This window comes from Haliotis rubra, unplaced genomic scaffold (assembly GCF_003918875.1).
Source record: "Haliotis rubra isolate DU_JTF1 unplaced genomic scaffold, ASM391887v1 Scf30, whole genome shotgun sequence".
NCBI lineage: Eukaryota > Metazoa > Mollusca > Gastropoda > Lepetellida > Haliotidae > Haliotis > Haliotis rubra.
In genome coordinates this window covers 828,868-845,250 of record NW_025766969.1, presented here as the reverse complement: position 1 = coordinate 845,250, position 16,383 = coordinate 828,868, and the positions used below count along the sequence as shown (strand labels likewise).

Sequence of the window (16,383 nt, the reverse complement as noted above, 5' to 3'; positions counted from 1 at the left end):
TTGTTCAAATATTTATTTTACCTAAAATGACTGTGAACACATACGCAGGTGGGAGGACAGCAACTAAACTGTTCAAATATATATTTTACCTAAAATGACTGTGAACACATACGCAGGTGGGAGGACAGCAACTAACAATATTGATTTTCTTAATTGTTGTGACAACACTACATCGAGCGAAATCTCTTTGTAATCCAACGAATTGCATTAGGATTGTGTTGACAGTATTGTATTCTTAATTTTGTTTCTTTATATACAATATATTATCTTGTAGCAAAATACATGAACAACCCTTTTAACTAATCACGTGGCCCTCCCCCATTAATTATCAACGACACTAAATTACGAAAAACATCAATGTAAATACCTGCCACGCCCACCCACATGTCGCGACAAGTTCATGAATATTCATACAAGAACCCGACACCTCCATGGCTAAATGTCGATTGCTATTTTTATACGTTTTAGAAATGAAATAATCACGGAAGTAAATTCACAGTACCATTTATAAACTTTTGCTGTCAATAAAGTATGTATTAGCATTGCTGATTCCCGTAATTAACGACAAAAAGTTTTTGCTTTTGCACACGTCCCGACATTTTGGCGAGCGTTCCGGACAGCCAGGGTTGCGATCGATCTGCTGAGGCTGAATTACCGGACGGCATTGTATGCTCTTTGAACATTTTCATAACAGTTACAAGCAGGGTTGTTTTATTCATAAATCAAATCTACTGTCATATTATTGATATACCGCTCGATTTGAAATTGAAAGTCACGTTTTAAATAGCTCATACGACGACTACATTCTCAGGGTATTTTATAACACTTCCTTAAAAAACTCTTGTTTTCTCCGTGTAAAATCCACACATAACCCGCTCTGGATTATAACCCGCACTGCCACATAGCCCGCAGTTTTAGAGGGAAAAAGATGCGGGTAATAGTGCAAAAAATACGGTATACAAATATAAAAAATATTTAGATTTTACTAAATTTTTAACTAATCCTGCACTACTTCCTTCCTGCACTTTATCCGACAGGCTGGAAGGTGGGCGTGTCATCTGAGGGATCGCCTCGCTTACGTAATAGCAGCCAGCTCAATCCGTAAATCCCGTGCTCGGGAAGCATTGGTAACGCGCCTGTAACACAGAGCGAATTAGCGAATGACGATCAGGTAGTGGTAATTCGCAAATAAGACCGCGTCTTAAATGAAAAGAAACCACTAATTTTAAAGCTGGCGAAGCTTAAAGATCACATAAACCCTAAGGGGTAAAAATACATAAATCACTAACTGGCATCGTTATAAATGAAACCCCGTCATTAAAACTACTCATTTCGACCTTTAATTGACTTAAATTGACCTTTTTGACAACAGTGCACAATTCTCACCCGCGAACGAAATTTCAACCAATCAGAGCCGCGCGACTCTGTGACGTCATATGAGGAATAGCTTTGAGGGCCGATGCAGAATTCATCTACATTTTAGGGGGTAAATTATCTTGTTTACAGGCTTGTATAAACCTGAAATCGTGACAATTGTTGTGGAAAATGAAAGCTATATGTTCTCACAATCTACTGTCATTTAATTTTGTCTCCAGCTTTGCCTAGTTTCGAGTTACAACTTGTTTTCATAGACGCTTCTGTCACAATTGATTGGTGTCGTTAGGCCCTATTTGTATAATGACTGATCCAAATTGATCCCATTTCTGTGTTTTTTACCTCGATATTTAATCATGTCATGTAAAAATCTGTTTGTATTCTCAAAACAGTGTCGGCCCATAAGTTTTCACATGCAATACAGCAATTAATACTCCCTTGTTGTAACCCATGTTAGGTGGTATAAACCTACACATGTTATTTGTCATCATTCACTTGATGGTCAGTTAATGAATTTATAACAGGTATAATTAGTGGTAACACACTTAGATTACCCGACAAAGGTTCCCATTTGGCATTTCTTGTGTCTGGAGTAAATATTCAACATTATAAACATCGATCAAAGGATTAACCGATAACACGTTGATTGATTAATTACTTTTATCTTACACAGCGGAATTGTCAAAGGTAGTGTTTATGTATGTAGATTTACTAATCTATACTGAATACACTCTGTCGTGTCGGTGTCTCGCGTAAAAACAACGTCCTTCTTCAAAGGATTAACCGGCAATACATTGATTGATTGCCCATTATTGGCTAACTAAATTACTGTTTTTAATGAAAGGCGGACATTATGCAATTAGTTGCCAGGTGTGCTATCTTGGGTGACCAATGAGACTATACACCAATACCTGAAAAGATTTATCACTTTTAGCATATTAAACTGTTAAAAGACACATCATTTGGAACAGTTTTGTGGATATTGATGGATACATTCCTCAAACAAGGTAATGCCCTGATATTGTTCCTATAACTTTAATCTGTTTTAATTTTAATATTTGCATTTTGTTTTTATTCATTTTGTCGTAGCATTCAACAGAATCATTGTTTTCGCCGTGAAGTGTAATGAGACAGACAACATACACTACTAGGGTGTGTGCGAATTATGATTTACATTGGCAAACTATAAAATGTCTAGATATTACAGTTCTGTTATAAATTCACTATAAGTATCAGCAGATCGTCAGCTTTTATTTAGTTTCAAAATGCATAAAAGTATGATAATAAACTAATTAGGATTATAAGACCAAATATAAAGACGCACATTGACTAGTATCTACATACTGGTGAGTGGACATTAACCATGTGAATGTAGCAAGAAATTCATCAGCGCAGTATTGTGACTTCGACCCCCACCTCGCTTCCGTGGAAGAAATCGTTATGTTATAAGTTGTGTCATGCAAAACCCTTTTGGTTATGATTCCAATACATATTTAACTTCTACGAGTAGAAAGTAGTTTTGATATTCTAACTTGATGAAAACAAACTATAATCTCATTAATTCTAACAGACTTTACGATTTTCAAAATGGCGGCCCTGTCGGGAACATCCGCCAGTCTGTGGATAAATGCTATTTAGGTTTGTTTTCACCGAGTTCTAAAATCAAAACTACTTCTACTATTAGTAAAATATGTATTTTATTGATGGCCAATAGGATTTTGCATGACATAGCAATAATATAACATAACATTTTCTCTCCTGGCAGCGAGGTGGGTGTCAATATAATACTACTTACAATATTATTGTTACTTCGACCACAACCTCACTTCGAGGAAGAAATCGTTATGTTACAAGTTGTGTTATGGAAAATCTTTATGGTCATCAATCATATACATATTTTACTATAACTAGTAAGTAGTTTTGATTCTTTAACTTCCGTGAAGCGATCTGAACACAAGTAAGATATCGTTTCAGGCTTCCACAACGCCGCTTCGCACTCACAAACATAACCCATTTAGCACGAACTGCGGGGTCCTGTGGAAATCTGTGCATGGTGACACCATCACCCGACCCCTTGGAGCAATTGACGACAAAGCAACGATTCGGCATGTCGCCGTTCATGTCGAGAAATCATCAAAATGATGAGCGTGCTACACACTTTCTATACAACTAACTGAAAATCGTTCCTCATATGACGTCACTGCAGTGCTCTGGCGACAGAGTTACGTAACCTGTCTGTGGTTTCGTTGGCTGGCGAGAGGGAAGCAGGCGACTTTTTGGCCACTTTTAATCACTCGGTATTAATTAACCACAAGTTTCTAAAGAATAAATTTGGTGTTCCGCATAAGACTAACCACAAATCTTTCATATGTAATGGTTAAAAGAGTAACAAAAAACAAAGTTTAGTGGTTCTTTAAGGAATGCAGTAAAAAGCATGGACTTGAAAACAAGGATAACTCATTAACTGACATACCTAGTTGTTTCTGAAGAAAAACAACTCATTCCCCACATGGTGGTCCGTGGGAAGAAAAACACAAGGCAGGAGGGTCACTTTCTTCGGGGAATAGCGAGTTGCTGAGCAACCACCAATGGTCCGAAGCTGTGGACATCGTTAACGTCCTTGACAGCCATGTCACGCAAATAATGACTGGCAAAAACTGTGTCCGACCGCCAAAAACAACCTTGCATAATGGATGACACAGTGCAATTACTGTGAAGTGCCATAGTCGAAGCAAGTGCTCGAATCTCGTGGGGATGAGAGTACGTAGGAGGGTCCAGCCCAGCCGCTTTATATGCCTGAAGAATGGTTGTTCTTAACCATAAGGCAATTGTGTTTTTGCTGACATCTGACTGTGACGCCCGGGACAGGGGAAGAAATAACCGTTTCCTTGTACCACGGACGCCTTTGGTGCGATCAATGTAAGTTTTGAACGCACGAATCAGACATAAAAGTAATTCAGCATCGTCTTCAGAGCCAGCAATAGATGATAATGGCGGGATGGAAAACTGTCGATCAGGTTGACCTGGTAGTTGGTTTTTAGCGATGAAATCCCAACACAGACCTAAGTGCTCAGAACCATGACGACGACGTTCAAACTTGACCCTAGTCACGTCAAGGGCGTGAACCTCACTCACTCTAGCTGCAGTCGCTAGCGACAACAGAAAAGCCGTCTTCCTGGATAAATCAGCGAGGGAAGCGTTATCAAGAGGTTCATAAGGTGCACCATGGAGATGGTCTAAAACAGTGTTGAGATTCCATGCCGGCGGACAAAACTTCAACTTCTGGTCCTCAAGTCTGAATGATCGAAGCATGGCCTGTAATTCTGGGATTTTGGAAATCCTTCTGTCAGTGGGAACTGCTAAAATGGAGTTAATTGCCGCCAAATACGTGGCAATGGTGCCTCCCTTCAGACGCCTGGACGTTCGGAGATAAAGGAAGAAGTCTGCTATGAACTGAGGAGACACTTTCAGCGGATCCTGCTTCCTGGTAACACAAAAGCGTTCAAACGACTGCCACTTGTCGTCATATAAAATGTCTAGTAGAAGTTCTGTGCGCCTTCGCAATGGATTTGGCTGCTCTGGACGAAAACCCCTTAGCACTCAGTGCTTTCTGCAAATGGTCCATGCATGCAGATTGAACCGATCTGGAGCAGGATGCGGAAGACGGCTGTGAGGGTGCACGAGAACGTTCCTCCACGTGGGTAGAGGGAAGGGATCTCCTACCACTAGACTTTTTAGAACGGGAAACCAGTTCCTGGCCGGCCACCAAGGCGCGACCAAAATCAGTCGTAGGCAAGTTGTCTCCTTGACTTTTGCGAGAACTTTGGGTAATAGAACTGGTGAAGCCCCTCCCACGATAGGCTGAGAGCATCCACCGCCCAAGCCGCTGGATCCGGGACTGGGGATACATACACTGGCAGTTGATGGTTTTGGCTGGTGGCAAACAGATCTATGTTTGGAGAACCCAGTGCGTGACTTAGATGAGTGAAGGCCTCCTTGTGTAGCATCCACTCCGTGGGAGCAACTCTGTCGGGTCTCAAGAGAGCGTCTGCTAGTATATTGCGGCACCCCGGAATATGCCGAACTCTCAACAGAATGTGGAGATCGTCGACCAGTTGAAAGAGCCGAAAAGTCTGATCGAGAAGAAACTGTGAGCGTGTCGACCCTTGCTTCTGGATGTACCATACCACCGTGGTGTTGTCCGTGGCCACTAGGAGACAAGATCCTCGTAGTCGATGTGCCCAGTGATGAATAGCGAGGATCATGGCCTCCAACTCCAGACTGTTTATATGCCAGTTTATGTGTTGACCCGACCACAGGCCGGAGGCTATCTGGTCGTGTAAGTGAGTGCCCCAACCCTGCAGGGAGGCGTCCACGAACAGTTGGCAATCCGGGGGCCGCTCTGTCAAAGAGACTCCTCCTATGACGTTCAATGGGCGAGGCCACCAAAGAAGATAGCGATGTAACTGAGGTGGAAGGCAAAACCGTTGATGAACGTCTGCCCGACAAATGTATGGTTGAAGAAAGCGCTGCAGAGACAAAGTTGAAGACGCCCTCTGCTGGTAAGATCCTGCGCCGACGTCAACAATCCCAGAAGTGCCTGCCACTCTCGGAGAGACAGAGGTTGGGAGAGCGCACATGGAATCAGAGACTGAATCTTGTCCCAACTGTCCAGAGGAATCTGAACTAGGTTCTTGTCCGTCTGGAAATGGCCTCCGATGAATGTCAGAGTGTGAGTCGGGACAAGCTCCGATTTGTCCAAGTTGACCAGCCAACCTAGTTGGCGCAACAGCCGAAGGGTGAAATCCCGTTGTTGTATAAGAAGCAGACGGTCTAACAGGTGCATAAGGCAATCGTCCAGGTACGGGTCGAAATTGATGCCCCTCAAATGAAGATACCGGGAAATAGGAGTTGTGATACACATGAACAACCACGGGGCCATTGAAATTCCAAATGGGAGGACAGCCCATTGGAAATGTTGATTGTTGAAAATAAAGCGCAGGTACTTCCTGTCGCTGGGGCATACTGGAACATGGAGGTATGCATCATGTAGGTCCAGGCTGATGAGGAAGTCGTTGACGCATACCACAGATTTGAGGTATTCGAGGGACATCATTCGGAAGTGCGGAGGACGTTCCAGGAAAGTCTCGTTGAAATAGGACAGATTGTGAATCATCCTCATTTTCGTGGACCCATTCTTCGGCACTAAGAATATTGGGGAATAAAACCCTGGTGACGGGATACGGGAGTAATTCGATGGCTCTTTTCTCCAACAAAATCGCTATGTTCTCCCCTAAGAGGTCGTGTTGAAACTGAGAGTGATTGTGCTGGAGCGGGAACAGTGTCAGAGGTGGATAGGAGAGGAGGGACCGAAACCCCTGCCTCAATATATCGGTGACGTATGGATCCTCTAGGATGGACCGATTTTCCCAAAAGATCCCTATTCTCCCACCTACCGGTGTAGGATAAACTGGGACGACTAGAGGTGGGAGTGTCCAGTCGTGCGTGTCCCTCACTTCACTTGCCGTCGCCCTCTGGGCGGGAGCACGGCGACGTTGATATCCTCCCCTGTCTGATCTAGGCTTGGCACCACGTCCCCTGCCACGAGACGGCGCTGAGTTTCTGGCACACCAAACAGATTGTTGCCGAGGCTGGTAGGTGTTGGATGGCGTGGAGGAAGGACGTTGTCCCTTTTGAAACGCTTTCACTTCATGAATGGCATTGTTAAACAGTGACGACGATGACCAGGGTTGGTGGAATAATCCCCGCTGAAACCCCCGAATCCCATGAAGAAAAGGAGAGGAAGCCTTGCCGACAAATTACGCACGCGTTGGCAAGCGCCGACCTAAGGTGCTCACGCAGGTCAGTGAGCACTTTGCCCTGCCATAGCATCATAGTTGTGAGATGATCAAGTCGATCCAGATTTATTTCCTTAAGATCCTGAGTGATGGCATCAGTTGCTGACGCCAAATGCCGATATAGGGCGGAGCATACGCTTAAGTTCTAAGTCCAAAGCCGCGACCCTTGTATCCTGAACTTTATAGGAGGAGACAGAGGAAGAGCCTGTCACACATTTCATTTCCTGATCCACCTTAGTCACTGTCTGGGCAAAGTCCAAGCCATGAATAGGATAGTCATCACGCCGGACTCTAGGCGCTTTAATAGTTGGGTTGAGAGACATACCCGCGAAATATTCATCAAGTGTAGAGAGAATCTCTCTGACCGCTTCATGTGTTGGCAACATTAAGGAAGGCGAGTCCCAAATAGTAAGCGACTTTGCAACATCAGGTCCTGGTGAAGGGACTGAGGCTATTAAATGATCAGCAATCCAGTCAAACACGTGATCAAAGCCAAGGTGATTAGAGCCCATGTCTTCCTCATAGTCTGGGGCAAAGTCTCTCTCTGAGGACGGTGAACCAAACGGCAAGGGGGAACGGCTACGTGCAGACGACGCCTTAGCAGAAGACGCCTTGCTCCGAGGTCTCGACCTATGGTCGCCTGCCGAAGACGTGGAAGCAACGGGAGACGGTGGTGTAGGCACAGGAGCAGACACAGTAGACAGGATAGGCACCGATGCTGGAGGAGGCAGAGGTGCCGTAATCGTCGGAGGTGGCAAAAGTGGCAAAGGCGCTGGAGGCGCCGTAGGGGGGAGAGGCGCCGATGTTGCTGGTGGCATAAACGGCATTGGCGCTGATGTACCGGCTTGACCTGATAGTAAAGTTTAGAGAGTGCTGAGCGTGGACACATCAAACTGCTGGTGGCCGTATGGCGTCTGCATCATAGATGCCTGAGGCATTGGAAACCCTGTAGGTGGTTGATACGCATAAGGCGCCTGCCCCGGGAACACTGGAAAGGACTGCGACACAGGAGCCTGGTGCATCTGACACGACGCAAACTGCTGACCCATCGGTCGTTGCGGAGACATCAGCAACAGCGTAGGAGGTGAGGGAGCCCCAAGCGCCGACGGTCCAAGCGACGACGAAGTTCCAAGCACCAAAGCGCCAAATGCTGTAATGCACGGTGACATAAGAGGCGAAGTCATCATCTGAATGCTGGTGACAGGTGCACTCGGTGACTCTTGGCTCTCGGTGACAGAAACTCTTGGGTGAAAGAACAGCGCAGCTGGCACATTTATGGCCAAGGGTACATTGAGTGGTACAATTCAAACATCGGGGATGAGGGTCTTTACGAGACTTCCCACCCCTACAATGTATACAACTTGCGCTGTACATGGATCTGCAATAAAGCAGAAAACCCAGTAAACGCACATAAAAAAACATTACATACAATAGTAATGAATATAACAGCATAATTGAGAACAAAGTCGCAAAACAACTGAAAGTTAAAGAGACCATAATACATGCACAATAAATATACCACTATTATATGGTATAGTATATAAGCCTGAACCAAATGAAACACAACGACTTATCAAATACGGCGAAGTGTTGGAATGGCGAAGTGAAAGTGTGATGATGGGACCGTGTATAAACGAACGACATCACTACACAGAACTACTGAATAAACAAGAGAAAGTGAAAGATAATACCTACACTTCTCGTAGAGGTACAAAAACAAAAATACACACCAAGTCAGTCTTTATTAAGCTTCACAAAAATAATCCTGTAGGATACAAGTAGAGCTGGCAAACAACACGTCTAACGAGGCGTGCGAAAAACAATAATCTGAGGTGGCTGACGTCACCTTCCGGTGATGCATGCGCAGACGAGTAGCAGCCGAGACCAGGAAGTGATTGCAGTTCTATGTCTTTTTGACATCGTCTGGCAAGCCACGCTTTTCGAGCCGTAAGCAATAAGTGCAGGAAGTAAGTAGTGCCGGATTAGTTAAAAATATATATTATCAAAATCAGTAAGTGATTTCACATGAGCTTGAAAATGTTTCGCTATAACGTTCTTTTCGGTTTGGAGCCCTAAATGATGCAGTCAACTCGAAACATTGCCGAATACAAGGGCAAATCATGAAGTACTTGTTGCTTTCATATTTTTCTATTTTGTCCAATTACGCACGTCGGCATCAGACTTGCTATTTGTCAGTAGTGTGTGCCGTGAAAGTTGTTCTGTATTCTCATTGGCTGACAAGATGCCATTCTAAGGCTATGACCGAGTACCATAACTATTTCCATAACCAACAATGGGGAAACATACGACGTCCTGACTAGTATTTTATTATTCACCAGTTTTTGGGGAATTATCTGCGTCGCAAATATTATCTCTGCTCGACCAGGCTGGGATCTTGTATCGAGACTTGATGCGTTATTAATGAGAACTAGGATCCTAATTTTTTTTCAACAAAATAATTCCAGTGTAATTTTTGAAGCAGATAATTTTTATTTTCCCTCGTCTGCAGCATAATTATTTTGTTTTTAAATCCCAGACACCCTACAGTCACCCATTTGACACCAAATGAACTGTAATCACATTTTTTTTTAAATAATTCTTAGTGACTGGTCATATATTTATAGGGGTGAGTTTGCTGGCTGGAACTGTATGACATTTTGCTGACAGATAGTAATCTTGTTAAATGATATGGTCTATTTGTAAATTCATTTGACCTCAAGCGGGGGCCTCCGTTTCGCTTGATTCTTCTTCTTCATCTTCAGAGGAAGATTGTTTTGCAAGATGTAAAATCGGATCGTATTGATACGGTCTAACTTCCATTTCAGAAATGACACCATGAACAGCTTTTACTGCTTCAGAATCCACGGACACTATTAAGTTGTGAGGTAAAATCAAAGAGAAAGCCATCAGCAACAGGCACTTGTGACGTCATGTCATGTGATACCCCCCTCTGCTCATTAACTGTCGGGTGTTTCCGTAATAGGCGGAAATACGAGTAAGTTTTTGTGTTTTTATTGCTATTTTACAAACTTTTTGTTCAATTTTAATCACGGAATGTGACTTTTAGAATATACTTACAATATATCAAAAGTTTTGTTTTCGTTCGTATTCTCCTTTAATAATACTTTTATTCAAAGACAAAGGTGCATAAATCATCGTTTTGATTAGAATGTGCACTTCAAGATCATGTCACATGATTGTGACTTCAATTAAATTCTTCTTGAGCAATACAGATGTGTACAGTAAATTCTATAACTCTTTAAATTATTTGAAATTCAACATTACATGCCGGGGGGATAATAAATACAAATTCTTTTGCATTAAAAATTGGGGCACGTTTCTGATGACATTACCTTTTCGCCCAGTCAGTTATTGCAATTTTCTAGTATTCTCCTTAAGTAATAAGAAATTCAGTATGATGCGATACATGCTCCTGAAGTTTGAGGCTCATGCCCTAACCCTAAGATTTCAAAGTTTATATACAATAGACTGAAGGTAGATGGACAAATGAAGATGATGACTGAGACTATGATTCTTGGTGAGCTAAAAATATATTCCTGCTAGTCATTTAGTGTATGATCTTGCTTTAAAAATGAATTATTCGTCTTAATATTTTGAGCGAAATGCTTTTGTGTGTGATATCCATACCTTGTCATTTTCTGTGGTAGAAGATGGCTTTCTCTTTGAAGGTGGAGCCGATTTAGGGGCTGCTTTCAAAACACCTCCTTTTGGTCTGTGAGGCTGAGGTGTCTACAATGATAGAAATAGTTGGAAGAGTAACAGTGTGTCATTGAGAGCTGTACAAAGAAGATGGAAACAGAGCTTCAGGGAAAATCATCAAAAACGTCAAAGTTAATACCAAGCCAGCTGCTATCCATGATCTGAAGTCAATTTAAAATATCAATGAATAAACATATCTAAAATATAGCATATGCTTACTACAAAACCACTTCTAGAACATAGCTGTGTGTTTGTTTGTGTTTGATGATTTTTAATAAAATCCCAAACTATCAAAACATACCATTTCACTAATAGATCTATAAACGTGGCCAATGTGGTGAATAGAATGATGGATGGACAAACCATTTTCACATTCCCCCTCCAAACTGAAAAGACAAGATTGAAATTGTTTTGATTGTCACAAAAGGTAAAAATTCTCAATTCCGTCCCACAGCCCTACGAAAAATGGTCAAATTCAATGGAACATTGAATGATGTTCCCCAATTTATTTGATGTTCTGTAGAAAATTCTCTCCAAACAAACTTTCAATTTTTTTTAATTTGGTGGAATCAAATCTTTCAACTTGTTTTTATAGCAATTGAAACAATAGATCAAAAAGATTTGCTTTCAATTTTTCTCGCGATAGGGAATATCCAATATGCAGAATTTGATCCCGATTTTTTTATGTATATAGTAAGTATATAAATTGTTTCTAAATCTTTTTCCCAGGGAAAATTTTGTTCGAGTATATTGATATGGTTTTTCTCTGCATTCTGAGTTGCAATAAATATTCCATTGCTTTGCACATAGAGAGACATTTGTCTAAATGCAACCAAAATATCCTACACAGACCACTGGTGGGAGTGCACTCTAATTAGAGATATGTTGGTGTATAGATATAGAACACTACAAGGGCAGGAATCAAGCTATTGCGATAAGCCTATGCCAAGATCCGATTTGGCAATATATCCCTTTGGGAGGCTAAGAAGAAGTACCACATATGGCAAGCCAGATATATGCAAATCCGAGGCAGTATAGACTCCAAGATACAAACACAACAGACCCAGAGAGGCGGGGCCACGCTGGACAGAGGTCTTGAGATCCTGCTGGAGAAGTGTCCCCATCTATTCCTTTACGACAGAGAAAACCAAATCCTTAGGCGATAGGGACACACCTTCTACGAGCGGTACCAAATCCCTCGACAGTTTCGCGAACTCTATTTGCTGTGCTTTCGACGATTTGTAGAAGATGGCAAAATAGTCGATGTGGTCTGCCTCTACCCGCCCAACCAATTTCAACCTGGAGCTGGCAAACTCCGACTTGTTCTCGCCGACGGTATGGAAACCAAGGACAGACACCACCGATACACTGACTGCCTCGCCACTCTACCACCAGTGCCTATCCTGTTCGAGCACGACAACTCAACTTGCAAGTGTGGCACAGCAAGAAATGAGTTCTTAGGAAAAACATAAAGATGCCCTATACACCCCCGGAGCGACTCCCACTCGAGGTGCCGAACCAAATTGAGATCCCCGACTGTTTCGACAACATAGAGAACCTCTATGACAACGACTGCATACGCTACAAACTCCTCGACCATTTCGTAGAGAACTGCAAGCGCGGGAAAGAGTCTTGTTTCTTCTGAAAGCTCACCAGAGAAATGAAGCCCACAGATAGGAACTACACTACATCCGCCTTGCCCAACTACAGCGGGCCCAAGGATATGGAAGTGGCAGCCCCTCTATCCAACTAACACCGAAAAGCGGCACACGTTCCGGAGGGAATCTATACCTGCAAAAAGTTTGCTGGAGCGAAATACAAAGGGGAGAGCAGACTGTTGCTGCCACTCGATTCATCGACTGGAGAAACTATTCCAGTATACACTACAAGATATGAGAAACGATTCGAGACGCCAACGGAATAGAATGCCTACAGTTGGTGGGTGGACCCTTTTCTGTGTGGCAAAGTTTGCTACTTGCCATTTCGGAAAGGAAAGATAATCGAGAAGTCAAGTTGGTGCTCCCCAGAGAGTCGAAGTACCTGTACAGACCAAGCAGGTATAGCTTCTATCTAGTCTAAAAAAGAAAGAAAAAGAAAAAATAGCGAAAAAAAACAACATACAGACTTACACGCAAACATACAAATGATAACACACACATATTTTTTTCTAGTCCATGTAGAAGGGGTACCTGAGGTGGATGGACCGTGCAAGCTGGTTTGGTAGTTTCTGTCTTCTCGCTGCCTGTCTGTCGACCGGCGTGTTGGTCAGTATGCAGTGTTTCCAGCTCATCTACACGACCTTCCAGAAAAACATGGTGGCTAGGGAAATCCATGTCCACTTTTGGGCCGATTCTATGACATGCTGCACCTTCTGGATATCCAGACAGGTCTTTTCTTGTTCCTCGTCTACGCTTTCTATTTCCTCGCGCTGTTCGTTGAGAAGGGAATCGTCGCCGTCGTTGTTGTCGTTCAGCCTAGACAAGATGTTGACCAACATAGTCATGGTTTGCACCGCACGAGACACCAACATACTTGTGGTTTGCTCCGCACGGGTCTCGATCCTCCCCAAGTAGTCGTAGAAGTCATGGATTATGGGCGACGGTGGGTTTGGAGCTATCTCCCCAGTGGGCAAGAGGGTGTTGGTCGACAATTCTGCAGAGGGCTCTCGCAATATACTTGGAGAGCCTTTTGGACCAAATACTGAAGCGCTTTTTAGCCTCGGCTGATGGGAGCACACCGCGAAGGGCACGGATTTCTTGGATCTGGTCTGGAGACAAATCTCTTTTTGGTGGCATGATGCTTTTTCATGATGTTACACGTTCGGCTTCAAATGAAATTTAGAGACTATCAATTTGGTCGAACATTCATCTAATTTCCCAACACAGTATGTTTATCTCCATTCTACTATAACCAATTTAAAATCGAACTTCTTCGCTCCACGGAAGACACTGCATAATCCGCCATGGGACGAGAGGCGAATTGAACTCGTCTGTGAAGGGACTGGTAGGTGCCGTTCATATTGTTTTAAACATTGTAACATAAAAAATATTCTGTCCAAAGAAAACAAACTACTGTTCATTCAATGCAATAATGTAAAACCTAATAGCTTGGTTTTTATAAGCCCACCTTCACATGACCGAAACCAGCCTATTGTTTTGTGTCCCGTGTTACTGTAACCCCCCTGGCAACACTATAATGAAATCGTCTGACCTACTTATTTTCTTGGAAGTAGCTTGTACGCAACAGTTTGAAATGGCGGACGAGCCAGTGTTCACATTTTGCGAAAGGTTGAAATCTGAAGTGACAGTGGAGAAAATACTTCACTGACTGTCGAATCTGAACCCTACAGAATAGAAGAATAGATCCTTTTTTTGATCGACCTACGAATCAGTGTTGTAACTCATCAAAGACTGTTGATTTTTATGACCGGCGAGTTTCAATCATGCCTCCACCCCGGCATGCGACGAAAGAGTTACAGTGCTGACCTAACGCAATGATTTGTGTACATGCGACCAACTTGTGATTACTTGGAAATTGTATTCATCATTTGGGACTGGATTGTAGCCAAGCTATGTTCAAAGTGTACGAACATAGGTCACCAGCAGTGACAGCCTTGCAGGAAGCTGACAGAGAGCAGAATTCTGGTGGTTCAATGTTTGGCATGTATTTTTTTAAAGATGCAACGGGACATGAGTGGCATAAATTTGGTGTTTCGCCTGACCGTTATCTTGCGAATTTCCCATTCTAAACGGAAACAAATATACTATTTACCAGGTAGGCATTTGTTTACTAACGTTTTGCTGCAAATTTTGTATAAATAGGGATGTATTTTGACAAGGCTTTCTGATTTATAAGTTAGAAATTGTTCGTTTATGTTTGTGGCTGTGCATTGTAATTGAGTTTTAATATTTTCATAATACAAGGTAATGTGGTAGTGAGTGAGTGAGTGTATATGGTTTTACGCCGCTTTTAGCAATATTCCAGCAATATCACGGTGAGGGACACCAGAAATGGGCTTCACACATTGTACCCATGTGGGGAATCGAACCCGGGTCCTCGGCATGACGAGCGAATGCATTAACCACCAGGCTATCCCACTGCCCCTAATGTGGTAGTGAAGTTCCCTAATAATTGTGGAGGAAAAATCATATAATTGCATTTTTCGAGTTTAATAAATCTTATAGAAGCATTTCCATCACACCTGTTGTGTTGATATTAGCCATGTTGGTGGCCAAGCTGAAGTAGTGCGGCAGTGTTGTATACATGCGCAGTGAAGCGGTCATGAAATCAGACGCACTGTCAATCCAGGATTGATGGTGTCTACTTTTATTGATTGTCCAATCAAATTCGAGTATTTCACGTAGTCATGGGAGAATATATAATTGTCACGCAGTTGTTGACCTGCTAATTTAATCACTCTCAAGTACTTGAATAGCATGCAGCTTTACACAGCTGTGAGAAGCTTAAAGGTGTCTGGATATCACATTGATTCTCCGCTAAACGCACATTTCCCGTATTCCATTGTCCCTGTTGTCTATTTTGTCATTAAAATGTATTTTCACAATCCATGTCACTTCAGTGTTTGTGTCAGTAATTTTGTTATTCACCGTATCATGATATAGACCTTTGTTACATATTTCCTTTGTCCCTCCTGCAAGCACCTGATAACAATTCCACGTATTGCAACCATTTGTGTACATATGCTATCTCATTGGACTTGAAAATATATCCAAGTACTTGCAAAATCATAAAGGAAACACTAGGTAGTCATAAGAAAACTTTGTTTCCCAAAAAACTGCATTATTTGTGAGTTCCCGATATTGCCGTCAGATACATTAAACAGTTTATACTTATAGGTGAGGTGAAATTGGGTTTTACGTCGTGCTTGAGAATATTTCGCCCATATGACGACATGCATGCATGTGTATGTGTATGTGCGGCTGCTTGTACTAGCCCAGACTTAAGCTGGTTTTATAGTGCTAGCCCACTGAGATACCATGCCGCAGTGAAGCATGAATACCCCACTCAGACACATCATACTGACTCCGAGCTGACCAGTCCTTGTTGTACCCATTAATGCTGAGCGCCAGGCAGGGACCAACAAGTACCATATTTTAACGTCTTTTGGTATGACGCGGTCGGGGATCGAACCCGCGACCTTCCGCTCTCCGGGCGGACGCTCTAACCACTACATCACGGAGGCGGTTTGATACTTATAGTAATCCAGTAATACTTATTCAAAATCATACAATGAGTTGTACGAGTGCTTTCGTTCCCAGTTATCCCAATCTGTAAACAGTTATGTGCTTTTTCTTTCTACAGTTAACTTGAAAAGATACATGTGGTCGTACCTGAAATAGAAGGTTTGTTACTTCCATTTTTCATCAGATACGTGAACTCGACATCTGTAACTGAAGGGATTCTGTACAGC

At 42.7% G+C, this 16,383-nt stretch overlaps 1 protein-coding gene across 1 annotated transcript in view; it reads right to left on the bottom strand.

The window, feature by feature from the left end:
- Nucleotides 1–16,383, bottom strand: part of LOC124282566 (nucleolin-like) — a 229,537-nt gene that overhangs the window by 199,306 nt on the left and 13,848 nt on the right. The window contains exon 2 of the mRNA XM_046718576.1: nt 10,881–10,982. Coding sequence (XP_046574532.1) covers nt 10,881–10,982 — 102 coding nt within the window. The remainder of the gene's footprint in view (nt 1–10,880; nt 10,983–16,383) is intronic.